This window comes from Lagopus muta, chromosome 6, assembly GCF_023343835.1.
Source record: "Lagopus muta isolate bLagMut1 chromosome 6, bLagMut1 primary, whole genome shotgun sequence".
NCBI classification, from domain to species: Eukaryota; Metazoa; Chordata; class Aves; order Galliformes; family Phasianidae; genus Lagopus; species Lagopus muta.
The window spans coordinates 15,813,421-15,840,856 of record NC_064438.1 but is presented as its reverse complement, the minus strand read 5'-3'; the positions used below and the strand labels follow the sequence as shown (position 1 = coordinate 15,840,856).

The window sequence follows — 27,436 nt, the reverse complement described above, 5'->3', positions numbered from 1 at the left end:
GGTTGCAGCACGCTTCTCTTCCTCACCAGAAGCTGGGCCAGATGGCTCATCCTCATCTGATTTATTTATGGGGTTATTATAGCCCTTCTGAAGGCAGTGCTCAGCCTTCTGCTGATTGAGGTCCTGCATCACAGAGAGGCTGTGTGGTTGCTGCAGCAATGCTGTGCAGGCACTGCTCTTGGGAAGAAGGAGGAAAAAGAAGTTAACAGAGCTGGAGATCAGGTTGTCCAGGACTGATGGCTCTATCTGCTTATGATGCAGTAATAATAATAATTTACCTTTTAATCACAATAATTCATCACAGCTCCTTGCAGCTGCCTCATGATTCCTTGCTGCCTATCTCACCCTTCTCATTCAGAGATCTGAAAGCACTTCATAAACATTAATTAATAATTCCTCCACACCCCTGCAAGCAAAGTAAACATTACCCCCATTTTGCAGCTCGGGAAGCTGAGTTCACATAAGGAGATAATGACCGAGCAGGGGCACGGAGCACAGTGGGCCAGGCTCTCATCCTTGAACACGTTCAAACTGTGAGTGGTTTTCCAGCAGCAGGAAAGGAGCAGGGAGGGGGATGGCTCACCCTGTGCTGGAGCTGTCTGCACCACGGTGACCATAGTTATCTCTCAGCATCCATCACTGGGCAAGCACCTGCCTGTGTGAAGCACCTGTCACTGTTCATAGTGGGACTCTCCCTTTTTTAATGGCTAAATTAATGACCCTAATCTGCTAGTGTGGATGTGGTTAATCCCACAAACAGAAGAAGTTCACAGACTGTTCCTGTTCTGCCTCCTCATGTATCACTTTGCATCCTATCCTAACTTAACTGTCCCCTGCCCAGCACTGTGACCATCTGGCAGCAGGCTCCAGCCCTTTTGGCACAGCAATACCCAAGATAGGGCAGTAACAAGCCAGGCCAGAGCCCACCAGCCCTTGGGGACGTGACACAGGAGCTGCCATCCTGAAACAAGACACAATTGGGGTGAAACCTCTGCTGTGTGTGGGGGGCCCCACAGCAGCCTAGCGGGAGTTTTTTTCCAGGAGCAGACTGTTGACTTTTGGAAGCCAAAGGGATCCCAGCATCAGAGCAGGAGGAGGGTTGCGTTTCATAGACAAGTCACGGTGTATTAAATGTAAATGAATCTGCAGCTTGATGGACAAATCAGATCAGCGCTGGGAAACCCAGCTCACGGCAGGGGATGGATTTGTAATGGGTAATAGAGCACCGGTGCACCAATGAGAATGAATGGCCAGAGAGGGAAGCAGCCAGGGCTGTGCTGCCTGCAGCACTGCAAGAAAGAGACATCGCGGGCGCTGAGAAGGGAGGTCAGGCTGGATAAACAGTGGCCCTGTCCCCAGCAGAGAATCACTGAGGCATGAAGAAAAACTTTAACAGCTGCACTGCTGCTTTTGAACCTCCTAGTAAAAAGGGGGTCAGAAGGTCAAAACTTTCAATGCCTCTGGGAAGGAGGGAAGGTTTCCCGGCAAGGCTTTGAAAGCCCCTCACTAAATTAGCATGACCACACTGCTAAATGCTTGGGAAACCCGAACTGCTCGGGTCGCAGGCTCCCCTAGAAGCGGGGAGGCAAGGAGCTGCTGCATTCCCATGCTCAACGACATAATTAATGGGGCTATTTCCTACACGAAGGCAGATATTGAGAATCCTATCCAGCACCTGGACGGGAAATAGAAGCCCATTGGATGTGCTGTGTGCATCCTTTCTCCCCCAGCTTACCTCCTGACACCACTGCCCTTTCTCCTTTCTGTTTCTCCCTCTTGTTTTCTGTCTCTTCCTTTCTACTCACCGTTTTCTTGGCCTTCTCTTCTGCTGTTCCCAGTGTCATGCGGCTCAGCTCACTCATGCAGTGATACATGGGGACAGGGGTAAGAGATGCTGGCACTGCTCGCCCTCAGCTGTACACAGGGACCGTACCCCTCAGCTGGATGGGAAATCAGGAGCTGCAGCCTACCAGCCTCACTTCTTTCTACATTTACTGCTTCTTTTGTGAGAGCACCGATCCACATTCTGAGCTATTTGCCTCCACTTTGAATGCAAATTTTACTAGTAGATTTTCTAAGAGCTAGACAGCAGACAAAGCATGTTTCTACTGGATGGTGCTAGGAGGGACCCTGACATCTCTGGCTGTTATCCCACCGCCTGCTTTTTCCCAGCACTGCCTCTGCACTCAGCTCCCATTCACCTGTGCTGTGGGTTTCCTGGGCACTGCTTTTTGTGAGATCCTTTGCACATCATCCCCTTCACTGCCCCCACTGCTGTCGGTGTGGAAAGCAGATAGGCACACACAGACACAGCAGCTGCTGTTATTGCTTTTGGAAAAGTGCTGTATGTCTACAAGGTACAATCCAAATACGTCAGAAAACCAGTATAGCCCCACAGCCATAAGTGCTGCTGTCTGGAGTGCTGCAATCCTGCAGGCTGCTGTTGAGCATCTCCATCCCTATTACAGTTGCAGAAGACAAGAGCTCAGCAGATTTCCAGGATGGCTGCAAAAGCAGAATGAGTACTTCATGGAATGAAGCAGGCTGGGAGACGTATCACGTTGCAGGAGGCTTGTTCTTAAGGGAGAAAGGCCAGCCTTCTGGAGGGAGGCAGGTGCTGCCCTGGCAGTCCTGAGCCAAGCAAGCAGGGCTGAGGTGGGAAGAGTGGGATATGGTTCGTGGTGCACTGCAAAGCTCTGCAGCTCCAAACCCCATTTCAGCTCCACTGTGATGCTGTGGTATCTTTACTTTTCATTCCTCTTGTTGTCCTAGAAACAGAGCAAAAAAATTCTTCCAGGCAGGCCCTTTTGTTACACTCAAGGCAGCATCTTGTCTCTCAGCAAAAAAAAAAAAAAAGCACCATTACATAATAAAATCCTTGGGAGAAAAATAACAGCAGTTTCAAAGCCTTCTAAAGAAACCTGAAGAAACTTCACACACTCCAAACTTTCCTGAAGTCCATCCTATGAGTACTCTGTGTCTGAAAGGGCCAATGGGCAATTCACAGGGTGAGCAACATGAGGGAAAACGGGAAGTGGTTGAGGGGGGTTGTGTTCAGTCCCAGCCTTGTAAATCCTGCTATTCATTCACCCTTTACTCCCTAAAGCAGGAAGCAGAAAATGAATTGTCTTTCTTTTGCACTGAGACATCGCTGGGTTTTCAGACAGGTCTCGTGAGCTCAGAGCCTTCCAGGCTGGTAAGAATGCCACAGATATCTGCAAAGGTTTCCGTAGGAGGGCACAGCCTGGCCCAAAACACGAGCGACCCCAAAGCACAAAGTACCCAAGCTGTATTTCCCAGGCATGCCCTGCCTGCCTTTAGGATAGCCTGTCACACAATTATAGGCCATGGTTTATTTATGACCACATCCACGGTCACTGTCCTCCCTTCGGCTTTAAGTTACAGCTTTCAAGCTAAGGGGGCTCTGCTGAAAGAGCAAGTCAGTGTGCCATGTGGCACTGACACTCTGCAGGGAAAGCTGTTCCCTTGTAGGGCTCCCCTGGAACTGCTGGGATTTCAGGGGAGGTGTATTTACCTGAGAAGGAAGGCCTTTTGCTGGGGAAACGTGCCCTTCTGCAGGCTGGGCCAGATCCATTTGTATTTATGGGTTTGGTTTTGTGCAAACATATTCTGTTCTTTAGCAAGCCTTCGTACAAGGACACTTGTGGCTGCACTACTGAGCGTATCAGCCCAACAGCATCATTTTCTTTGGGGAAACTTGGGTAAAGTTACCACCTCTTCCACAACAGGAAAGCCGTCAGAGAAACCAAAGGACTGCTTGATTACAATTCAGCTGCTCAGGATGCTGAGATAGCTCTGCACTTCTGAAGGCAGCGTGGCTGTTCAGTGTACAATGAGTATGTAACTTTCCAAAACCCTAAGGTGCATTTTTTCTACATAACCTGCTGCGTGTCTCAGCAGCATTTTGCAAAGCAATAGCTTCTGGTTCCATAAAGACCCATGAGATTTTGGCTTCCAATGGGGCTAAGTAGCTCAGAGAAGCCATTTTCTCAGGTTTACAATGAAATCTCATTGCTGGTCTCTAATCATGTCTGCTCAGAAAGATTCCTCTCTTTTTTTTTTTTGTGAGGTTCCTACCTGAGAAGAAAACCCAGAGAAGAAGAGACGAGCATGAACCCAATATTGTTATTTCAGGGTCCATCTCTGCCTATGGCCCCGGCGCCACCAGCGTCTCAGCTTTAAGAATAGATCAGCATGGGGTTAATGTCAGGGGTTCCAGGGTTTCTCTGGTCCACAAGGAGCTGGAAGATCTGAGCACCTTTATCTGTGGCGGATTGCAGTGTCACTTCAACTTGGAAGTGCAGTATGAGATGTCTGTTTGTTTTTTCCAGCCATAGCTTTACCTTTCCAGAGATTTTCAATCTCTTTACAAGGTGGTGAAGGTAAAAAGATTTCAAACTGTGAATCTTTTTATTACAAGGCAGGGAAAGGCAACAGTCCTAACTCATGGCAAGGGAACCTTGTGTCTGATAAGGATCTGGGAAGAGTATCCAAGCTAATAAATAAGATATGTATCTCCCAAGAACAGCTTTTGCTGTTTTCCTATATGAATCCTTGTTCCTTCTGCACCATGAGCTCTCCAGGGCATGGCCCGTGTTACAAAGTGCCAGCTGCATTATCTGATTGTAGGAGATAATAATTATGAGGAATATGTCAGAACAACAGAAAACTCCATTTAAAAAAAAAAAAAAAGGAAAACAATTAAAGCTGCCGAGTGACAACCACATACTTATGTATTGCATCACATACCAGTCCCAGCAGCTTCAGTGCAGAGAGCTGAGCAGTTAAGGATGTCCTAAGCCTGGTGAGTCCCACACGAGGTGGGGATTATTCCAGCAAGTGTAGGGTAGCACTCATTGCATTACAGCAGCAGGATGGGAGGTAATGGCCTTAAGTTGCACCAGGGGAGGTTTGGGTTGGATATCTGGAAAAATTTCTTCTCTGAAATAGGGGGTGAGGAACTGGCACAGGCTGCTTGAGGAGGTGGTGGAGCCACCGTCCCTGGAGGTGTTGATAAGGCACTGAGGGACACAGCTCAATGGGCATGGTGTGGGTGGGCCAGCAGTCGGACTAGATGACCTTAGCGGTCTTTTCCAACCTTAACAGTCCTGTGATGCTACAAAGCAAATGCTTGCATGGCCCTGCAGGCCCTGTGAGGAGTGGGGGGCCACCCGAAGGTGTCCATCAGCATGCTGCAGGAGGCCATCTCCCCCTCTTCTCCCCCAGCCGCTCGCTGCTTTTGGTGAGGCGAGGAGCACGCAGGTGAGTGGCTGAGCGGGGCCCTGTGCTCTTCCAAAGCCTCCAGGGTGTCAGCAGGCACCTTTCTTTCTCCAAACCCGTCCAACCCGTCTCTCACCCGGCATGCTTCCTCCTTAGCGTGTGCTTAAAGCTCCCGAGCAGCCAAAACAGCGTCCTGCAGTGCTCTCACCCCAGCTGTTGCAGGCTCCCTCTTCAGGTCCCAGCAGCCGGTGGCAGCCCCGTGGCAGATCCCGATCCTCACAAGAGGGTTTCATTGCTTTGACGAAGCTTTCCATTTGGACATGAGGAATAGCTTCTTCGCTGTGAGGGTGGCTGTGAGAGCACTGGAACGGGCTGCCCTCAGAGGTTGTGGGGTGTCCTACTCTGGACATATTCAAGACCCGCTTGGATGCTTTCCTTTGCAGCTTGCTGTAGGGAAGCTGCTTTAGCAGGGCGCTGGACTGGGGATGCACAGGGGTCCCTTCCAGCCAGGAGCCTGACGCGATGTTATTGCGATTCAAAACACATAAACAAATAGATGGATGGACAGGGCCACAATCGGAGACCCGGAGGCAGAGGGTGCGCGGGGGGAGGGGCGGGGCTCACCTGGGCGAGGGGCGGGGCGGGGCCTCCCGAGAGGCGGGGCCGGGGCGCGGCGGGGCTGCGGGGCTGCGGCGGCTCTGCGCTGCGGAGCGGGGCCGCGGGAGGAGCAGCGGCGGCAGGTGAGTGCGCGTTGGGGTCGCTCCGTTCCGCTGCGGCCGGGGAGCTCACGGGGAGCCGCTGGCTGCCCCGCGGCACGGCCGGCGGCGCGGCCCGCGTCCGCAGCCGGCCGAGCCCAGGGAAGGGCGGCGGAGCCCTTCTGCTGCAGTTACAGCTACAGCTGCGCCGGGGCCGCCGGCAGCCCCGTGGGGTCTCCGATACTGGGGGGGTAGAGTGGGGAGCGGGGCCCTCCTGCCTCACCTCTTTTTCCACGTTGCCTCCCCGGCCCGCCGGTGCAGGTGGTGCTGGCCGCGGTCTGCCCCGAAATAAGTTGGGAGCAGTTTCCAGAGCAACTGCAGCTATTTTGGTTGATTTTTCAGCTTGAAGGGGCTGGCTCGGGAAGGCTCTAATCCCATTATTTTGGGGCTGTGGAGTGAAATAAGCGCTCGGCGAGGTCAGCCTCGCAGCTCAGAGAGGCGGGGAGGCCGCGATCTGCTGTTGGGGCCGTGGAAACCGGCATCTGGAAAGGAGCCGAGGACCTGTGCTCGTTGTGGCAGAGTGTGCTGAGCAGCTGGAGCTGGGGGACGGGAGCGTCGGGGTGTTTCTGCTGTCCCCAGCCCCTGTGCCACCAGCACAGCACGCTGAAAACCCGCTCCGAGGAGCGGCACTGCAGAGGAACAGCGTCGGGTAAAGCAGCTGCTGTGGCTTCGAGCTCTCAGCTGTGCACGTTTGGGGTGTCAGTGCGTGCACCAAGTGTGCAAGTCTCCACTCTCCTCTAAGGGAAAGAAAGGCAGAGATGGCTCCAGGTCCCCCAGGGCGTGGAGAGGGGTTGCATTCCTCAGGCGCAGGGCTAGATAAGCGCTGGGCTCCTTGCTGCATACTTCTGATGCCTTCTGTGAACTCCAGTGGCACTCAGCAGGTTGTTTTGTAACTTCACTTGAAGCACGCTGTGGGCAGGCAAACCAACTCTGCCCTGTCACCATGCTTTGCATTGAATGCTAAAAGCCCCAAAGGGAGCCTGGGGATGGCACTGCTGGAGCAGAACAGGTGCATCACAATGGCATCGTCTGTTGGGATTTCTCATGGATGGGACTTAGAAGGGGTGCAAAGAGGAGGGAGGGAGCTTTGGCTGCTGCTCGCTCTGAGCCAAGTCAGGCTCCAGGGGATGCTCTGAGAAGGCAGCTGGCCTGCAAATGCAGAGCAGTGGTGTTAAAGGTACCTTCCAGCTTTCCCTCTTTAAGTGTAGCCCTGCATGGTCATGCTCCTCGTGTGACAAAAAATGCAGCTTTCTCTTTTTTTTTTTTTTTAGCATGGGGAGAGGTTGTGTGCCTTTTATCAGGAGTTGCTGAGTGCAAAGCATCCCCAAGCATTCTCGCCCTGCTTATCTGGTGGTGCTGAGGAGAGGGCTGCCAGCTCCTTGCAGTGCAGGGAAGCTCATCCCACTGGTGCTGACTGGAATGCCAGGAATCCCCCCCACCTCCCTGGCACCGTTATCTTCTGGGAGAGCCCCAGCATCGTGCCTGACCCCTTTTGCTTTATCTCCCTGCTGCTACCCTGTGCCTCTGAAATAGGTAAAATGGTGAGAAGCTCCCACTAGCATAAATCTGCTTAAAGCCTTTTTGTAACTTTCTGATAAAAGCATCCTGGGGGATGCTCAGGGGTGAGTCAGAGGAGCACCTTCCCCACAAAGTGAGGATGAAGGGCTGGGGCGGAGCAGGCTGTGCTCTGAAACTCATGTCTCCTTGTCAGGGGGTTCAAATCCCATTTTCATTATTATTTCTTCTCTTTGAGAAGAGAAGCGAGTTACAGCTATGCTTTGGTTGCTTTGGATACCTGCAGGCCCAAGTGAACGTGCTGGGGAACTTGCCAGCCTTGCCCAAGCCTTTTGGCAGCAGGCTGGGGCTAGTGAAAGCGGCTGGAGTGAATCATCTGAGGGTGCTTCGTTTGCTGCTCTTTGAGAGGTAGCTTGACCAAAAGAAGTAGTGGTGTAATTACAGAAGATACCAGGGTTACTGCTTGCAGGAGCTTCTGTGCCAAAGTGTAGAACATCCAGGTAGAATGTGCCTTCTACCCATAAAGTGGGGATTAGTGTTGTGGTTGCCTTCACCCTTGTACTATGCGGCAGGGAAGTGCTGCCAGAACATCTGCCAGAGACCCCACTAGCTCACCTCTAGGTTTTAATACTGTCATCCTGTCCTTTTCCTCCTCTCTGATGTGGGAGGTGACCCAAGTATCCCGCTGTCCCTCTGCACGTAGGGGTAATGATGCTTTGGGATTGCATCCAGGTTTAGGTTGTATGCTTGGCACCACTCATCAGAGAGTCATAGAATCATGAAGGTTGGAAAAGACCTTCAAGATCACTGAGTCCAACCACTAGTCCATCCCCACCAACCATGTCCATCAGTGCCACGTCTGCATGCAAGGTAAGCTAGAAGGAATCCCTCCTGAGGATGGGTTGTTCTGCACCTAGGTTTAAAGGTGTTAGGGATGCCTTCAGTATTAGCTCTTTGCGTGTGTGGTTTTTTTTTAAGAGCATCTTTTTAAGGGATGTTCCTCTATCTGTTCTGACTTGTTTATGCCCTTGTAAACCTGTGCAGTCAAATTAAGTCATAAGTGTGTCTACATGCAAGGTTTTAAAGAAAACCCTATTATTGTAGATGACTGCTAACAATTTCATGTCCTTCCATTTTTCGGCTGCCAAGCTCATGAGCTTCTAAAAGCAGCTGATTATCTTGCTTGTTGTTGGTTGGAGTCAGCACTTTCTTGAGGGCTGGGGTGCTTCCAGCTGCCCCAGGCTAGTCATCTAGAATAACTTGTTGCTTCAAAAAAAAAAAAACCTCTTACCTGAAGACATGGGTGGGTCGGCCCTGAGCTGGAAATGCTGGAGCAGGCAAACGCTGTCTGAATTTGAGATGGTTTCCTCTGCTGCTTCTTAACCTGCACTGGAGCATAGAACCTGCCATTGCTCTTGATGTTAAGGGCCTCCTTTCCAAACCTCCCCGTGGCCCTAAGGTACCTTCTGTGCTTGAGAGGACTGAGGACAGGAAGGGCTCTGGAAACGGTTTGCAAGTTGGAGCAGGTCAGGTGTCTTTGGTGCCTTGGCACTCGTAACAGCACTTCAGGATCAGATTCCCCTATTGTGTAGCTACCTGGATGATAGGTGGAGGAAGGCCCTGGAAGAGCATTTATAGGGTTGTTGGTGGTTTAAAAGGTTCCTGCCAGGATTTGCTTCTTCAGCAGGTGAGAGCATGTGTTGGGGAGCTCATTGCTGCCTCTGGATGCTTGCCCAAGGCTTCTGGTGATGTGCAGGAGTTGGATGAACACCAGAGGTATTTCTAAATAGGAATAAAGACAAGGTGGTTTTGGAGGATTTGTGGTTGCTGTTTTCACTTGTTGATGTTTTTTTCCAGGTTCTGCCAATGTTTGGAGGTGGCAGCACTCTTTTCTGTGAAGAGCCCAATGTGTCTGTGGGGAGAAGGCTGGGGTGCACAAGGAGGTGACCTCGTAACTCTTGGTGCATTTCCCCACTAGGGAATGGCACGGAGCTGCATTGAGGGGGGTCAGGTCGAGTGTTAGGAAAAGGTTCTTCCCCAGAGGGTGGCAGGCATGGATCCAAGCTGACAGAATTCAGGGAGTGTTTGGACATGGCTCTCAGACATGGGATTGGGATTTTGAGTGGCCCTGTCTGGGGGTTGGACTCGATGATTCTTGTGGGTCCCTTCCAACTTAGGCTGTTCTGTGATTCTGAGACTGGGTTTAGTTAATTCCACCCAGCAGCAAAGTTTTCTCCTGGAACATGCAGTTCAGTCCTCGGTGTTTAGGTTTTGAATGAGCATACAGAAGTTAGGGTAAAATGTTCAAAAGGCTCAGCTTCCAGCAGCAACCTGAGTAGAGCCTGAACTGCGTGCAGCTTGAACATCCAAACGCTTCTGAAAACCCAAGATTTTGTTGCAGCTCGCTGTTCAGGACGTTAAAATAGGCCCGGCAAGCTTAATCCTCACTACTTCCATTTGACTTTACAGTGCTGTCTTGTTGAAAGAGACTGATTTGTACATCCTGATGGATGGCTCCCTGCTCCGTGCCCAGGCCCTTGCCAACATTTATTTTTGCAGAGGTGTTAACCAAAATGCAAATATAGTTTTGTGGATAGCCCTGTGTTTTTGTGCCAGATAAGGGATGGAGTTGCCTGTGAAGATGCACCTTTACTGTAGTGCTCTGAAGAGCTTGTTATCTCCAGGTGGGTCAGGTTGGGACTGATGGCACCTTTGTCTAATTAATCACATGTTGAGGTGATTAATCTGCTGTGAAAGCAGTCCTCTAAAATACACAAGTGTCTTATCAAAGGTTTCAACCTGGATTAATTCTGGGCCTTTTGTTTGTTTGACTCAGTGTCTGTGACGGAGAGAGAAAGAAAGGAGTAATTTCAGCTCTCTACAAATGGTCATTAAAGGCCTTTTTAATCCTACAAAGTTATAAATAAACATCCATGGCAGCGTGCACCTGCATATTCATTAGAGCATCCTCAGTGCTGCCTCCTGGGGCCCTGCAGTGCGTCCTTGGCGTGTGGCTGTGCTCCAAAGAGGGCAGGAAACTGTGAGTTACTCTGGAAATGGAAAATAATCTGGAAGGTTATCTATGGCTTTTCATTTGTTAGTTTAATTGCCTTTTCCCCTGTAAAGGGAGTTGGAGTGATGAAAGGATCACTGCTGGCAACTCTCCTTTTGGAGCCTGGAAAGCAGGCTGGGGAGGGAGAAGAGAAGAGAGCAATATTTCGGGGTCATCTGGCTGCTTTGTGTGCCTGTTGGGCTATGTGACCAGCCTGAACTTTCCTATAACTCCATGGAAATGAAATTCTCCATTTCTTTGAGGTGACACGCAGAGAGCCGCAGGGCAGTCTGTGAGTGCTGTCCTTGCAGCTGGTCGAGCTGCATCTCCTCCTCATCTCTGCGCAGGACCACAGCCACATTTTTAGAGAAAAAACAAAGCTGTAAATCCAGGAGTTTGGTGGATTTACACCAAAATCTCAGGTTTCTCTGACAAAACAGCGAGTGCTCTTGATGGATGTCTCTGCCATGGCTGCCTCTCCCTAATGCTGTCCAGACATGCTGTCAGTGTGCTCACTCAGTTATCTCCTTCCTCTCTTCACTTTGCACACACGGTCACTTCAAACAACATAGGACACCAGGTCACAGGATGGATGCACCACCCACACAGAGAAGTAATCCATTTTAGTGGAGTTATTAAGGCAAAATGTTTGGAGTAGACAGTAGAAGAAGTGGTCTATCACCCATCAGAGCTCTGCTGCCTAATAAGGCCTTTTAAATCATACAGCTATTTCCAGAAAGCAGCAGAAGTAATCTAAGGAGGAGCAGAAATAACATCCCCTTAAAAGTTTTTATAGGGACTGATTCCCACATTCCCCATGTCAGCCCATGGCAAGCAGATAGTTGAAGTATTTCTGAGTATTTCCAAGGCTGAAGCAGGTACCTGCATCTCCAGATTCGCAGCATTCCTCCTGCATCCCATGTCATGATAAACAGAAACTCTTTTCTATCTTGAAGAATGGTCTGCATGTAATAACAGGGCAATATTCATGAGTTACATCGTGCTCATCATCTCACCTGCTGTGGGAGATGGAGGTGCTGAAGTTCCTGGCAGGTGCATGCTGCAGTTGTGTTGTCTGATAGCCCTCAGGGCTGGCATGTACCAGCTGTGCTGAGTGCTCCCCAGAGTCCTGCTCCTAAGGAAGAAGGGAGGTTCAGGTTGGATATTAGAAAGAATTTCTTCTCAAAGTGGTGGGCACTGGGACAGGCTGCCCAGGAGTTGTGGAAACACCATCCCTGGAGGTATTTAAGAAAAGGTGATGCTTAGGGACATGGTTTAGTGGGCAGTATTGGTGGGAGGTGGACAGTTGGATGGGCAGCATCTGCAGCATGAGCTTTGCTCGTCACAGCTGGAAAGCAAGCACCAGATTTTTATGTTAAAAGTCAAAGCTTTGGGGGGAGTTCAGCCCGGAAAGGTGTTAAAGTCCAGTCATCCAGGCTGATCTGGGCCAGCCTGGATCCAAAAGTTGCCAGACCCATCCTGCACTGGGAGGTGGACATCTGAGTGCTTTCTCAGCCTCTCCTCTGAAGGGCTGAACATTTTGGCAGGCTCATCGCACAACTAAAGATGAGTGTGGAAGTACAAGATCTGACTTATGTGTAAGAGCCTTTCCTCTCTCCTCTAATCTAGATGCTGCTGCTAATTTTTCTTCACTCCCTTGGGAAAAACTGCCACGGATTCACTCTTGTCTGCTTTCATGTAGTTACTCTTCACTTGTGTGTCTGAGGTTGATCATAATGATTACAGCAATAGCAGGTGCTGCACGTGTTTCCCTCAGAAACCTTAATCTTTATGGCTGACTTTAATAGCTAGCCTTGTTCTCCTCCCCCCTGAATAGCTACCATTAGTGCTGCTTGGGAGAAATACGGTGCATTAAGGACAGTCCTTCTTCTAGGCTGTGTGCGTGCACACAGTCATCCATTGCACATCCATCTGGCCAGCTTTCATGGTTTGCAGCAATTGTGTTGTGTTTGTTTGTTTGTTTGTCTTTTTAGGTTTTAATTTATGACTTTTCAGTTGGTGCCCTGTGGTCTGTGCTTTGCTCATCAGTGGGGCTCTGGGGAGGTACGTGACATGCCTGCAGTCTTATCATTGCCCATGATTATTGACATTGCAACACTGCTCTGCTGGCATCAGGGCAGGATGTGGTTAGCCATTAATTCCTCTGCAGCTCTAGAATGGGACACTGGGGACCCAGCCCAGGTGCCCCTGTCACTTCCTGCCTTGGTCAACTCCATAAGAGGTGGCTGCTCGGATTCTGGTCTTGCTCTTAGATGCAGTTTGCAAAGCATTTGAGTGTGTTTCAAAGCTTGAAGGCCACAAAGGTGGAGCTGGGATGGAGTGAGGCTCCTACTGCAGTTTTGGGCACATCACCAGCCCGCCAGGGCTTGAGCCTCCCTCACTCGAATCACTACCCAAGTACGTGACCTTGAGAACATTTCCCCATCATGAGCAGCCCCTGGTATGCTGGTATGCCCCAGGTTTGCTGGCGTGGTCTTGCAGCTTCCTGTAATTTGCAGGGGGAAAGTGGAGCAGAGCATCCCAGAGCCTCTGTTTTGTTCCTAATGGAAGGTTGCTTGCATGGGGCAGGCAGGATGTTGCTTGTGGCTTTCCATAAGTGTGCCTTCTTTAAGAGCCTAGTGCTGGCACAGAACTGGTTTGGGGTTCCAGGGTACTTGTGAGGTGCTGAGTCGTGGCTTTGGTCTCAAGTGATGTTTTGCTTCTTGAATTCCAGAAGTGCCAAATGATTGAGTCTTCCTAGTTATGGCTTTTCAAGCTCCTTTGCATGCAAAAAGTTCTGGCAACGTGACTGTAACTTGTACAGAAGCTGAGTGCTGGTTCTGTTTTTCACACAGCAAAAGCTACCTGCTATGGGAGCATGACAGAGCTGGGCTGTGTCTGGGGTTTTTCCTGGAGCAGTGTGGGTCCTTTGTGTAATGCACTGCTTGCAGCTTTGGTACCCAGGGGACACTGCGGCTGCAGAATGACGAAGGAAGGACAGGATGGAAGCTGCCTTTGGGCTGCCATCGGCAGTGACACAGCCAATGCTCTGGTAGGACCTGTTTGTCCCTCCTTGAGCTCCTGTGACCTCTGCCAGCAGCTCATGGAGTCACAGAGCTAGGGCAGGGCTTTGCTTCATGCTCTGTGGCAGTGGGAGTGTTACCACAGTCTGTTGCAGTGCCTTTTCCTTCTATTTGTCCTTCTCCAGTGCTGCTCACTTCTATCTTTGTGCAGGTTGCCTTTGCTCAAAGAGCTGCCCTATTCCTCTGGTTGGCCCAGGCCAGACATCTTGTTCAGGGCCCTGGCTGATGTTGTCCCGCCTACATGGGACCTGCTGACTAGACAACTGCAGTTAGCACTGAACCGTGTCCACCACCGTGACTCTATCACCTGGCCTGTGATAGACGTGGCAAGGAAGGCCCAGAAAAGCTGCGCCATTCCTGCAACACTGTATGAAGAGTTGATGATGCTCCTCAAAAAGAAGGACCCAAAGCAGGAGAAAGCTGTCAGTGGCCTGAAGGGGAGCCCAGACCAAATCCTTCCCTGCCCTTTGGGGTTGGTCTGCAGGATGGACACCATCACAAGGCTTTGGTCCTCTGTAGACCTTCTCCTGCCACTGTGCTTTCCCTGGTGCTGGTCCTTTCTGCACCTTTGTAACAGGAGGCTTCAGTTCTTCAGGAGGTTTTAGCAAGTGGTGGCAGTGCTCAAGCAGGCATTTCTGTCCCAGCAGCTTGCAGCTGATTTGTACATGGGCAAGGACAATCTCCTCCCTTCAGTGTTCAGGAGCTGGGCTGGTACCTCTGGCAGGGAGGGACCTGGGAAGTGTTACATAGCTCCTGGATGTGTCACCGCAGCAGCTGATCACGGTTGGTGAGTCACTGCCAGCACTCAGACATGCAGGATGGCAGCACGTGGCTGCTCCTGTCGCCACTTGCTGTTTACTTGTGTGGTTGTTTTTTTTTCCTTCTTCTTCTCCTGCTGCTTGAATAGTTTCCCGTGGTGTGGGATCACACGTGTGGGTTGCTTCCTACGTGCCTGCCTTTCTCAGCACCGCACGTTTCCTTCCATCTCAGTCTCCTGGGGCTGGGCTTTGCCTCCAGCCATGGTCACCCCAGAACCACCTGATCCCAGCAGGGTGTACTGCCCCTGCACAGCACCTGGGTCTCTGAAACATCCTCGCTGAGCTTCCAGTCCCCTGGAATCTCCCAGCAGTGTTGCAGGATGGCAGCATTTCTGGCATTTCCTTGTTTTCTCCCTTTCTCCTGGCCAGTCCCAGTTCCCTGTTCACCCCAGGGTGCTGAGGATATCCCTGCCTGTCTGCAGACCCTTTCTGGGGGGTTGCTTTGAGGCACAGCCTCTCACCAGGATCATCGCACCATCCATGTATCCTGTGATGCTCAGCAGGTAAAACTACCAACCAGGCGAAACCCTGTCAGTCTTGTGGCAGGAGCTGGGCACGGGGCCGCTGTTGGGGTTAACAAGGAAAGAGAAGCCCAGGAGGATTTCATCTATGTTTATCAAGCACAGCAGCCCTAATTACAGGTTGAAAACTACTTGTGCATGTTTGAATTTGGATCCAGAGGCACTCCTGTGGTGCAAACACAGATTTCAAAGCCTGGCTGCACACTTGCCCTGGCACAACTTGCTAGCAGGGCTTCTCCTTACTGCTGGTGTTTCAGCTCTCCAGTCAGTAAAGCAAATAGAAAACCTGACCCCCAAACAGAAGTTCTGCTAGTAAACACACTTGCTGCTGCGTTTGAAGGTGATGTTTTCTGTGCTCTGTTTAGCACTGCCTATATGGGGTCCAGATCTTGATGGCACAAGATAGCGTGCCCTCAGATGCTCTGTGCTGGATCCTCTCCTGGCCCTTCCCTTCTCACCACTGTGAGGAGCTATGGCTGTCCCCAAGAACCTGGTAGAACAGGGGCAGTGCTTGTGAAATCTGCCCATTCCATCTGCTGCTTAGATGTGTTCAGCTCACATCACAAAATACCTTGATTAGCAGGAGGACCAATTGCTTTCTCTTTTAATTAAGGTAATCCAATTGGACAAGAGGGAATGGCCTTTAGTTGTGCCAGGGGAGGTTCAGCTTGGATATTAGAAAAAATATCCGAAAGAGAGATGGTGCAGTGGCACAGGCTGCCCAGGGAGGTAGCTGAGTCACCATCCCTGGAGGTGTTTGGGAGCTGTGGAGATGTGGCACTGAGGGATGTGGTCAGTGGTCATGGTGGGGGTGGGCTGGGTGTTGGACTTGGTGATCTTGGAGGTCTTTTCCAACCTTAATGATTCTCTGATAATCTGAAGTTGGCTTCAGTGCCCAAGCTTTAAAAGCACCTTCAATCCATGTGAGGGTGAAGCTTTGTTCAAATCTAGACTGAACATTTTCTGGGCTTGGTTTTTTCCAACTTAGACTGAGATGCAGCAAAAAATAAAGCTGTAAGATCTGGGAGTGTTAATTTTTTTTTTTTTTTTTTTTTTCATGTCAGCATTTGAAATTCCAACTCCCAGTTAGGAAATTTGTTGAAGAAATTGTATGAATCATCCATACCATCAATTTAGGACCAAGCACATGGGAAGGGAGCAGAAAATTAGTCACTTTGTTAATCTGCTTCCAATAAAAGTTATTTAGAAATCCATAGAGGGGGTGGGGGTAGAGATAAATAAAAATGAGAGCAGCTTTTGGGAGCGCTGTAATGCATCCCTGTGCTGGCACCACAGCCGCCCGCTCTCTTCTCCGCACTGTTTTGGGGCACTTCCCCACTCTTTGGTTTGTGGTCAAAGGGACTATCAGAAAAGCTGTTGCTAACCTTCAAATTTAGAGGGTGGGAAGCTGCTGGGCCGTGGTAGCTTTTATAGCAGCCAGAATAATGCTGCCATGGAAGAGCGGATAATGTCGGGTGAGTCCTACCTCTATGAAAACAAACCCTTCTGCCTCTGGGTTCTTTCCAAGTCTGGAGACAGCATTCAGGAGGGGCAGAGGTCGAGGGGCTGGTCCAGGCTGCAGGACGTTGGGAAGCTCATTAACAGGGCTTGGAGAAGCAGGGAAGGATGCAGAGCTAACAAAGGGTGAGTGTGGTCAAGGGAGAGCTGAGGAATTGCTGTCCTGGATCCAAGGACGAGCTTTGCATTCTTCCTAGCTATAACCTGCTCTCTGAATTATCACTGTGGGAAATCCAAAGGGTCGCTTTCCCACCACCTCGGTCAGGTTGAAGCCGAAACTCCTCCACAAGAGTCAGAAGGCCGCGTCACGCCGCTCCCTGCTTTTCGGTGCTGTGGGCCAAATGCTGGTAAATGATTGCTGGAGGCACTCGGCCGAGGCGGGGCCAGAGCTCGGTTTACACCCAAACAGGTGCCTCTACCCTCACAGCACCCCTGGGTGTCCCGCAACTGGACCCAGCACCGTTCATCACCCCTCGCCTCACCAACTGCTGGTATTTTGGGTGAGGAAAGGTGAGTCCGCTTCCTTTCACATGATACAATCCTCAGCTGGCTGGTTTCGCTTATTTATTTTCAAACTAGCCAGTCCTGGCCTGTGCTGGGGCTCTGCCGTGGGATGAACCTTGCTAGGGAATTTCCTGGCTCCATGAGCAGTTCAGCTCTTGTGGTTAGCACTTGGCTTTCCAGGACGTACCACCACCCCACACTGGTGTTGGTGTGCTGTTCCTCAGCACAGTGGTGACCTTGCGGTGGGTTTTAGGGTGGTGCCCAAGCTCAGCAGCGTGGCCGAACTTTGTTCCGTGGCGGGGGTGGGTGCTGGATTAGCTGGCTGCTCGCAGCCAGCCCGGAGCACACAGCAGGACAAAACCCTGCCTGAAACCAGGCTGGGCTCCACCTGGCAAACACGGTGCTCTGTAGATCCACTGTGTGCGGGACCCAAGGTCCTTTGTCACTGCCGGTTTCACCGTTGGCGCCGCCAAGTCAAACATAGGTGAGCTCAGCAGGGAGGTGTCCATGCCCAGGCGACTGCTCTGCTCCCATGGCCATTCTGTGGCTACTGGCAATGCAAACGGGGCCAGCTTGTTTTGCAGCAAGTCCCAGTACACCGTGAGTAAAATCTGAAAATTAGGGATTGATTACTCTGCCGTGGTTGGTGGAGAGGTTTGTGTTGGATCAGCTAAGTGCTCCCTGGGGCACGGATTTGGCTTTTGGGCTTGTTCTTCGATAAGTTGTTCTGTTCTGGCACCTTCAGATCCGTCATTGAGAACAGCATTGTGAAACCATCTTTCTCCAGGCTTCTCCTGGACTTGTTGTGTTACATCTACAATTTCTTGTTGCTGAAGGTGGGAGCCTTTCAGCTCTTGCTTAGATTTCTCCAGTATCCAAAACAAAAAAAACAAACCCCAAACCTGTTTTAACCCTGGGGATGGAAGGAGAGGGACTGATGAGCTGGGTTAGGTTTGGAAAGCAGCTTGGGACCTTTTGGACAGAGCACATGGAAATTACACGTACACCTTCCTCTGCCTGATGTCCTCAGGCTTGGTGCTTCAAGGATTTACAAAAAACACCATAGGGGGAAAAAGGTCATTTCAAGAGTGTTTAAAACGAGGGTAAACTTTGAGTTCTTTGAGTTTCTTTGTGTGGATTCTATTTAGTCATAGAATTGTTGAAGTTGGCAAAGACCTCTAAGGTCGTCTAGGCCACCCAGTAATCCATAACTACCACGTCCGACAAGTCATCCCTTAGGAGCTGCAGTTCTTCAGCTGCTGGAAAATGCAGGAGCTGCCTGTGCCCGTGATAACAGGTGTCAGCACCAGGTGGGTTCTGTGTCAAAAGAGGTGGCCAAGCTACCTCCCCATTTAGCAATGCTAAACGCAGTCTAGCTGCTCTTAGTTTGTGATCGTCAGTGTAATGACATCCTAATGGCATTACTGAAGGCTCATTTTCAGTAAAATAGCATTTCTCATGTGCTTCCTCATCCCAACCTGGCTCTGCAAAGAGTTTTGCATACCAGGAGGCATTTTTTTTCTCATTTCTTAATCCCCCTCAGATAACTGGAGATGGAGTTAGATAGATTACAATGCACTCTGTCTGCACCTTCTCTCAACTTCCCTTTGCGCCGCTGGAGAGCGTGGGTGGGAGGGCGGTGGGAGGTTGATCTGTCTTTTAGATATTGTTTGGAAACTCCCAAGTGCCACATTGCCAGATTGTTGGAGAAATGGCAGTGGGAGTCCAACAAACTCATTAGAAGGCTGTGCTAGGCACAGGGGCAAACCCCACTGTTTTTCACCCAGGGAAGACTCAATCCTACGGCCCAGACCTAAGCTGTGTGTGGGGATTTGGGTAAGGTAGGTTGGTGGGTTGTTTTGCTTTTGGCAGGTGAACATCGGTATTGTTAACAATAACAAAATCCCACGTGTACAGGAGCCTGAGCCCTTGTATCTTCTCTCCTGCAGGGACCCTGTCCTGCGATGCCCCAGGGTGCCTGAAGCCCGGCAGCCTTGGGGATGGAGCTGAAGGTCTGGGTAGATGGGATCCAGAGGGTCGTCTGCGGCGTCTCGGAGCAAACCACCTGCCAGGAGGTGGTCATCGCCCTGGCGCGGGCCATAGGTGAGCAGCAGGCTAATCCAGAGCCAGCTCAGCTTCCAGGATCACGTTAGACTCCTTGAGCTCTGTTTGTCACTGCCATGGATTTATGTCTCCCTCGGCCGCATCAGAGGCTTGCCAGGGAGATAGCCAAAATTAAATAGCTTTACTTTGGATAGATGCAGGCGGTGTGGCCAGGGTGTCTGGATGCTGGTGCTTGCCGCACTCTCACTGTGGTCAATCCTGCCTTCTAGTGGCTCAATTTCAAAGTGCTCCGATACTGTTAGCTTGCAGGCTTTGAGTGGAGATGCTCTCCTTCTGATTTAACCCTACAAATCAAAGCCCTTCCTCTTGGCCACCTTCATAAAAAAAAAAAAAAAACAGCATAGTGCTTTTTCTTCCACCTCCATTCTTGAGGGCATGTTTTCTTCCAGCAGCAACAAAGCAAGACTGGTTGATATCCTCAGCTGTTTCCTGTGCAGAAGTGCCACTGTGGAGGCTGAGCTTTGCAAACAGATGCGCATCCTCTGGAGGGGGGCAGTGCAGGGCTCCGCGTTACTGGAGGGATGTTGTGCTGTCCCCTCTGCCAAGAGCTGCTCTTGCTTTTGGATGTCACTGGGGGCATACGGTCCTCATCGTTCCATGTGGAAATACATTGAGATTGCAGGCAAGGTTTCTACCGACTTCCACCTCGTGCAGGATGCTCTCCTACCTGCAACTAGGAGGGCAGATGATCCTTGATGGGTAGACCAAACCTTTCAGTAAGGAACACTGACCCTTTTCAAGGTTTGGAAGGGGAAAGGGAGGAAAGTGAGAGTGTTTCAGGGTGCGCCTCACTTCCCTGACCCTGTAGAATCATAGAATAGCTTGGGTTGGAAGGGACCTCAAGGGTCATCAAGTTCCAAATCCCTCTGTAACAGGCAGGGCTGCCATTCATTAAAATTGGAATTATTAAGATTGGAAAAGACCATTAAGGTCTTCATGTAGTCCCTCTGCCCCCCAGTATTTTTCCTCAGTTTGGTGTCCAGCCTTTGCAAGTGGAGACATTTCTGTGTGCTTCCTGGGAAAAGAGGTTCCTGTTGACAGGGCCCAGCCCTGGGGCAATGGGGATGTCTCCCTGGGCTGTGGCTTTCCCCGAATGATGTGCTTGTGTTCCACCTGCAGGTCAGACAGGCCGCTATGTCTTGGTGCAGAAGCTCCGGGAAAAGGAGAGGCAGCTCCTCCCGCTCGAGTGCCCTTTGGAGTCTCTGGCCAAGTGTGGGCAGTATGCCAATGATGTGCAGTTCATCCTGAGGCGGACGGGCCCCAGCGTGGCCGAGAGGCCATCCTCAGAGGGTGCTCCCCAGGCTCCTGAGAGGACGTTCATCCGGGCCAGTCTGCCCATCAAACCCCGGGCCCTGAGCACGGATGTACCTCGGCCCCGGGAGCCGAGGAAATCAATGACCTTCAGCTTGGGCCCCATGGGCTCTGTTGACCCGTATGCAAAGAGCCGCTGGAGGCAGCATGCCTGGGAGGGGATGGACTTGAAGGACGGTGGGGCCAGCCAGCCCTCCAAGGAGGAGCTGTTTAAGACAGTGCTGCGTCAACAGGAGCAACTGCACTCCTTGGAGGCCCATGGGGATACACTGGAGACAGATCTGCGGCTCTGGGAGCATGGCCGGGCCTCCAGCCAGGAGGATGAGATCCTCTACTTAGAGCACCTGGTGCGGAGGAATGATACGGAGCTGGGCGAGGAGGAGTTTTGGCAGAGCGAGCTGCGGCTGGAGAAGGAGTGTGAGCGGGAGAGGCAGGAGCGGGTGAGGAGCCTGCGGGCCAGCCTGGAGGAGTACACGCAGAGGATCTACGAGCTGAGCGCCCGCACTGAGGCCTTGCAGAAAGAGATCCAGTGGGAGATGGCCGAGAGGGCCAAGAGGGGCAAGGACATCCCTGTGCCGAGCCCCACGGACTTGGAAGACATGGCTGCCAAAATGAAAAGGGATCTGGAGGCCAAGGTCAAGCAGGGCACACAGCTGGAGAGCAACCTGGCCAGCGTAGAGAAGGCCCTGGAAGAAGCTGAAAGGAGCCTGCAGGTAGGTACATTTGGAATATCCTGCTCTATGGGATGACGCACCTCCAGAGGGAGGTGGAGGGGGTGTATACCTAGGAGAAAACAGGCATGAGTCCGTCATCCAGCTCTGCATCCATCTTGGTACTTGCTTAATGGCATCAAGACTCAAAAGGGAACTGGCAGGAGAGCTGCATCCTGCCTGACCAGCATGGGGTTAGCTCTGCAGCAGTGACCAGTGTACCCTAGACTGCTCCCAAGGTGCTTGTACCCATCCGCTTACTGTGCAAGCTTTGGGTTGCTCTGTGGCTCCTGTTGTCTTGCAATAAGGAGCACAGTGCTGTGTTTGAGATAGGGCTAAGAGGAAGCAGTCCTCGAGCAGTAGTATGAGATTGGTGTGGTCAGGCAAACGGCAGAGGTTGGTGGTTGGTCTCCTCACCAGTGGTGGTGTCTCTATGTCTGTGCCTGGAAAAAAGGAGCAGGATGTTGAGGCATGAGGGTTTTGGTGATGCTCTGGGCTGAGCCCCCAGATTGGAGTGGCAGTGGCAGCAGTGTTGGGCTGAGATCTGTGTCTCACCCATCTTCAGCCCCACTGGGGTTCAGGTGCTTTCTTCCCATCCCTTTCAGCAGAGCTGAAAAAAAAAAAAAAAAAGCTTCTCCTGCAGTGTTTCCTCAGTGCCACGATGTTTCACACGACTCATTTTGGGATGGCTGGTGCCTGCCATCTCCTGCCACCACTATGTCACTGCTCACACCCTCTTGCAGAGATGTGGGCCTGTCTTCAAAATGCTTACCTTGTCCTTGTTGCCCAAGCATCCCCATGGAGGGTGCAGCCGAGGGGTGCATCCTCAATATGTAGAATGATAGAATCACAGAATCATTTGAGCTGGAGGGGAGATCATCTAGTGCAACTTGCCTGCAGTGAACAGGGACACCTACACTTGGCACAGATCAGGTGCTCAGAGCCCCATCCGGCCTGAACTTGAATATCTCCAGGGATGGAGTATGCACCACCTACATCTCTGTGCAGTCTGTGCTAGTGCATTAATGTAAAGAAATATTTCCTTATATCCAACCTAAATGTTTGTTCTGTTGCAAGAGATCCTGCTAAAGAGTCTATCTCATGCCATGGCAGGCTACAGAGTTTTCTGGGGGGGGGCTGTTTGCAGCAGGTTGTTCAGCAGTGTGTGGCTGTTGCTGGCCTGGCTGGCTAAAGTCCCCGTGGGCAGTAGCGTGGCCCCTGATGGCCTTATCCATATGGGGTTCCCCATGTCATTCTCAGAACTGGGGAGTGAGACTGAGGCCTCAGGAAGAGGAGCAGAGCAGCATGGGGAGAGCGTGGCTTACCCTGTCCCTGCTGTGTTTTGCAGGCCCAGAACCAAGAACTGGAGGAGTTAAATAAGGAGCTGAGGCAGTGTAATTTGCAGCAGTTTATTCAGCAGACGGGAGCCACGGTGGCCGTCGGGCAGGCCAGGTCTGAGGAAGATGCCCAGCCGGAGCTGAGCCCACGCGAGCTGCCAGCCTGCCGGCGAAATGGAGGTCAGCACGCTGCCTCAGCCGCGGCCTGCCCTGTGCCCCCAAACCACTCCTTGTTGGCCTGGCTCCTTCCTCCTCCCTGTCGGGGCCGCTTGCAGTGGGATTTGTGGCTGTGTGTGGCATAGGCCTTGGGACTTGGTGGCCCTTCCTCTGTAGGCCGGAACAGGAATGAGTGTGTAGGGATGGGGAAGAGACCTCTGTGTGTGAGCAGGAGAAAGGGGGATCCAGTCTCTTCTCCCAGGGAGGGTCTGCACCCAGAGAGGATGCAGTCCTGGGCACTCTGGCACGGCATCCTGCCTGAGCCGGGTGTTTTTTTCCTGTCCCCATAGGGTTTCCTCCCACCGGTGCCGATTCGCCACCCTGTGCCAGCACCAAGCAGCTCCTCGGCCATCCCCGGACTCTGCCAGAGCCCCTGGTGCCCAGCTTGAACCCGGAGGGTGCGTATGTCCCAGCAGGCCCTCATGCACCAGGGAGGCCCGTGGGGAAGGGGAGACGGTTTTGCTGCGTGAAACAGGGCTGTGGAGAGTGAGTGAGCGAGTGTGTGCTGGAAGTGGGAGGCCAGAGCTATTTATAGATGCCATTAGGAGAGCAGTGCTCATACCCTGCCATCCCCCGTGGCCTCCACTCTGCTGTGAGGGAGCGCTGGAGGGAGTGAGGCCATTGGTGTGGCATCCAAAGCAGTCTCCAGTGTTGTTTGGGGCCATCTGCAGCCCTCCGGCCTGTTTTCCTTTCAGCTGCTTTTAAGGCCACTCGCTGCCTCTGTCCGTCCCCGTCTACCGGATCCTGTGACCGTGATGTGTGTGTGTCTGTCTGCACCACCCGAGTGCAGGGCTGGGTTTCGTGCTGCAGATGCATGGTGCTTGCCTACGTCACATCTTCTGTGCTGTTTTTCTCTGTGAATGCTCAGCCGCTGCGTTGGGGTCACTTAGTTTATTTTTGTCTGTCTTGCAGTCATATCAACCAGGCAGAGCATCTGGAGGTAGAAAGGCCCAGCCAGTGGACGATTGGTTGCCTTGCAAGTGTAGCTGTATAAATAAAACTATGTTCCCTATATATATTACGTTTTTTACTGCTTTATATCACGAATGGACGTGGATGGCCAGACAGAGTATTTTTACAGACTGTGAGATAAAACAACGGCCGACCAAACAAAACGACCCAACTACTCCTATGTGGATGAAATGAACTCTTTCTATTTTTTTAAAGTGCTTTCTATATTTAACACAAAATGGCAGCACCCATGTGCCATGTGGACTTCTGAGAAGACCTGCTATGTGTTCCGAGAGGTCCTTGCTCCTTTGGATAGCAGAACAAAGCTGTGTTGGGATGGCTGGTGACATCTCCTACTTTGAGCTGCTCACAAGGCTCACTCAGGTGAAGCAGGCTTCACAGGAAAACAGCAGGTTTTACAGCACCATGCTGTGAAGAGGAGCTTGCGCTGGCAAGTGGGATGTGATGTCCTGTGCTAGCAGTGTGGGGAAGACTCGCTCATCTTGCTCACCCACATCTGATGCTCTCAAGCCACGCTGGCAGCCAGCAAGTGCACCCCTGAATGACTGAGTGCCAGTGACCGCCAGCACCCTGCCATCCTCTTGCACAAGTGCAGTGTGGATCTTCCAGTCGGCAGTCCTGCCCTCCTTGGGTTTGGCCCCGGCCAGCTGCTCCTGATGGACTCTCCCAAAACCCCGCAGCCCTGTGTCAAGGCAGCACAGGGATGCCCCAGGTACAGCTGTCTTGCCCATGTGTTCATCCTTGCCATACCTACAAGGGCAGTGTGCCTGCTCTGGAGTGGCTGTCTCAGGAGCATAGAGATGCACCAGGACTTTCAGATGAGTTGGTGGGTTTTAAAAACAGCCGTGAGGCACACAGGCAGCTTTTTAATGCAACTTTCTGGCCCCCTTTTTTATTGTAAGACCTGCAGTAGAAACCCTGTTCCCATGGTGCTGAGAGGGAGTGAGAAACAAGCAGTTGTTCCCTAGGTACCAACCTGGAAGGGACAACCAGACTTTGAGGAAGCACAGCTGGAGACTGTTTTTTCTGAAGCCCACTTGGTTTTTTAACTTGTTTTTAAATCAGCAACGTGCCAGCAGGATGAGCCCTTCCCTGAGTGCCTGTGGCTGGAGCATGCAGGGCAGAAACACTTTTGGTGACATTTCACTGAATGTTCTGTTTTATTTGTCTGTTCTTTGGGTTTTGGTTGTGTGTTTGTTGGTTTTTGTTTTTTTTTTTTTACTTGATGGCCAGTAGTTCCTCTGTTTCTGTTCATCTGTCTCCACAGGTCATGTTGTATTTTAATTGTGGCTGGGGAGGGGACAGTTTGTCCAGGAGGTCCCAGAGCCCTGGCCTCTATGTTTTCTACGTCTGCTCTGCTGTATGCAAAAAATGTGACTTGGATGCTGTGTTCTCTGTAAAACACACTTTCCATGTATGAATGTATCCTGCATACTACGGCATTGTCTGGTTTCAATTTTAAATAAATCTTTTGGAAAGGATTTGTGTGAAGTGAGCGTGTGCATGCTGCTGTCTCGGGGCTGTCCCTGCTCCAGGTATGTGCTGAGCTCCCTGGGCACGGCAAGTGCTTCGTGTGTCCTGTGAAGGCCTCTTTGCTTTGTGCAATGTCTCACAGGGATTTAAAGCTGTGTTTCATAACCAAATGCTTCTTATGCACATACTGCTCTTCTTTTTTTCTTTTTTTTTTTTTTCCTTTTCTTTCTCCCCCTTCTATTGCAAAGTGCTATACAAACAGTGGATGAAGCTCATCTCCACTGAGAAGGCAGCCGTCTCTGGGATGAAACATGGCAGCTTTTTAATAATGCACAGCAGCAGCACAGAGCATTTTAGGACAGGAAGAGAAGGAGATGGCACTTGGCTGCAGATATGAGCAGGTAAGGGGGAAACCTCTGGTTCATTTCTCAGCCTCCCCATCCGTTTCAGCATCATACCTGGCAGGGAATAAGCAGTAATGTCGGCTCTCTCCCCACCAGCATCTCCCTGAGGAAAGCCAGGAGCTGAGCAAAGACTGCTGCTCTCTGACCCTTTGGATGTGCTCGCTCACAGGCCATTTTGGAGGTGCACTGCCTGTTTTGGAGGTGTCCAGTATGTCCGTGCCACCACATTGGGTGTGAGATGGCAGTCGCTGGTGTCCTATGGGATTTTCCCCTTCCCATGGCGAGGGGCAATTGTGGGCAAATGAAATATTAACGTTGGAGAGAAAGCTGTCAAGGGCAATGCAGCAAGTGCCAGCTGCTGTCCAGCAGTTTGGTTGAGTGATATTTAAGGATTAGAGTTTGCTTCATTCGGAGACCGCTAGGAGCCAAGTGAGTCTCTGGTTACTACCGAAGGACAGCAGGGAGATGTGATTTTAGACTTGTCACTTTGGAACCACGATTTTCTTCTCTCTCTCTCTCTCTCTCTCTTTTTTTTTTTACCCATGAATCACTGGAGTTGGAAATGTGTGTTGGGGAAAAAATGTATTTAACAATACGTTTGCTTCGTGCAACTGCATGAAGAAGTTTGTTCCCTGTGGTGTGAGCACTGATTGCTTGCTTCTTGAACTTTTTGCTCTCGTTTTCTGGACTCTTGCTTTTAAAATGAGACTCCAAGAAGAGAATCAGGGTGTGTTGGAGGTTGTAAAGAACACTGCAGTACCACCTGGGGTAAAACTTGAAACCTTCGGTTCAGGAAAACTGCTTGCCTTTGGCATAGCCAAGGGGGATTGTTCTCCCCACTGGGCAGCCAATGCTTGGGTAGTTGGCCTCAAGTTCTCCCTGAAATATCCCCGAGATTTTGAGATATGAGCTGAAGCCCTCAATGTACCCTGAAACACTGATATCTGTAACTTTAACAAGTGGTGTCTTTCATTTTTGGGCCCCGTTTGTGGTTTGGCTTTGTGCAAAATAAAGAGAAAAGGTTCAGCGCTGAGGGCACTTCCCACAGCAAAGCGGGGGAAGAAAAAAAAGCCACAGAACAATAATTCAATGGCAGTGGAATCTCATTTTCATCCTGCGCTACCACTTAGCTGTGTTCGGGTTGGTGGTCTGTTACATTTCTAGAGATGACTTTTTTGTGGTTTTGGGTATCCCTGGGGAGGGCGCTGTGCCTGTGTGCTACCACCTGCGTGCAAAAAACCCGTGTGCTAACCCCTGTGTTTCAGCCACCACTGCACACACGTTTCTGCAGCCCTCAGCAATGTGCCGTGTTGCAGATTTCTTCCTGTTTTTCCCACAACCCATCAGCCAGCAGCTGCGGGGCAGCGGGGTTTCTCAAGGTAACAAATGACTGATGGATGAGTTCCGCCCTGGACCCCCCACCTCCTGTCCCTGCTGTTTGGCTCAGCAGCGTGACCCAAATTCATCCTGGCACGAGGGGCCTCACGCGGCAGGGATGTGGTGATGTGCTGTGGCACCTTCTTGGTCTCTGGTCTGGCTGTGGCTTGTCCCACCCCAATGCTACTGGCCTCCACTTAAGGCCGCACATGTTATTTAACCGATGCCCGCTGCAGCGCTCTGCCTCTCCGCTTTTATCTGCTCTAAAGGCTGTGTCAATAATACATTTCTGCCATTGAATATTTTATTGATGATTTGACTTTTCGCTGCTTGCAATTCCCATTTCAAGGCTGCATGATTGTTCCTAATTAAAATTTTATGCCCTGGGAGAAGCCTTCTTGCTACAGTGGAGATGATGCTGTCCTTTTCTAGGCCACTACAGAGCGGTAGGAAGGAATTACTCATTGTCATGAGATTAAAACAAAGCAAATAAATTATTTTTCCT

The 27,436-nt window shown here is 51.2% G+C and overlaps 1 protein-coding gene across 3 annotated transcripts; it reads left to right on the top strand.

Annotated features, from left to right (window-relative positions):
• Window positions 1–5,903: 5,903 nt before the first annotated feature.
• LOC125695198 (ras association domain-containing protein 8-like) lies at window positions 5,904–27,436 on the top strand. Of its 3 annotated transcripts, none has more exons than XM_048949356.1 (7): window positions 5,904–5,981; window positions 18,957–19,110; window positions 20,251–21,155; window positions 22,501–22,669; window positions 22,996–23,103; window positions 25,399–25,551; window positions 25,651–27,436. In XM_048949356.1, exons 2-6 carry the CDS (start codon window positions 19,008–19,010, stop codon window positions 25,545–25,547), a joined length of 1,434 nt encoding a protein of 477 aa, XP_048805313.1. In that variant the 5' UTR covers window positions 5,904–5,981; window positions 18,957–19,007; the 3' UTR covers window positions 25,548–25,551; window positions 25,651–27,436. The 3 variants fall into 3 exon arrangements, with proteins under 3 accessions (XP_048805313.1, XP_048805312.1, XP_048805314.1); XM_048949355.1 differs by lacking the exon at window positions 5,904–5,981 and adding an exon at window positions 16,883–17,013; XM_048949357.1 differs by lacking the exons at window positions 5,904–5,981; window positions 25,399–25,551; window positions 25,651–27,436 and adding exons at window positions 16,883–17,013; window positions 23,618–25,364.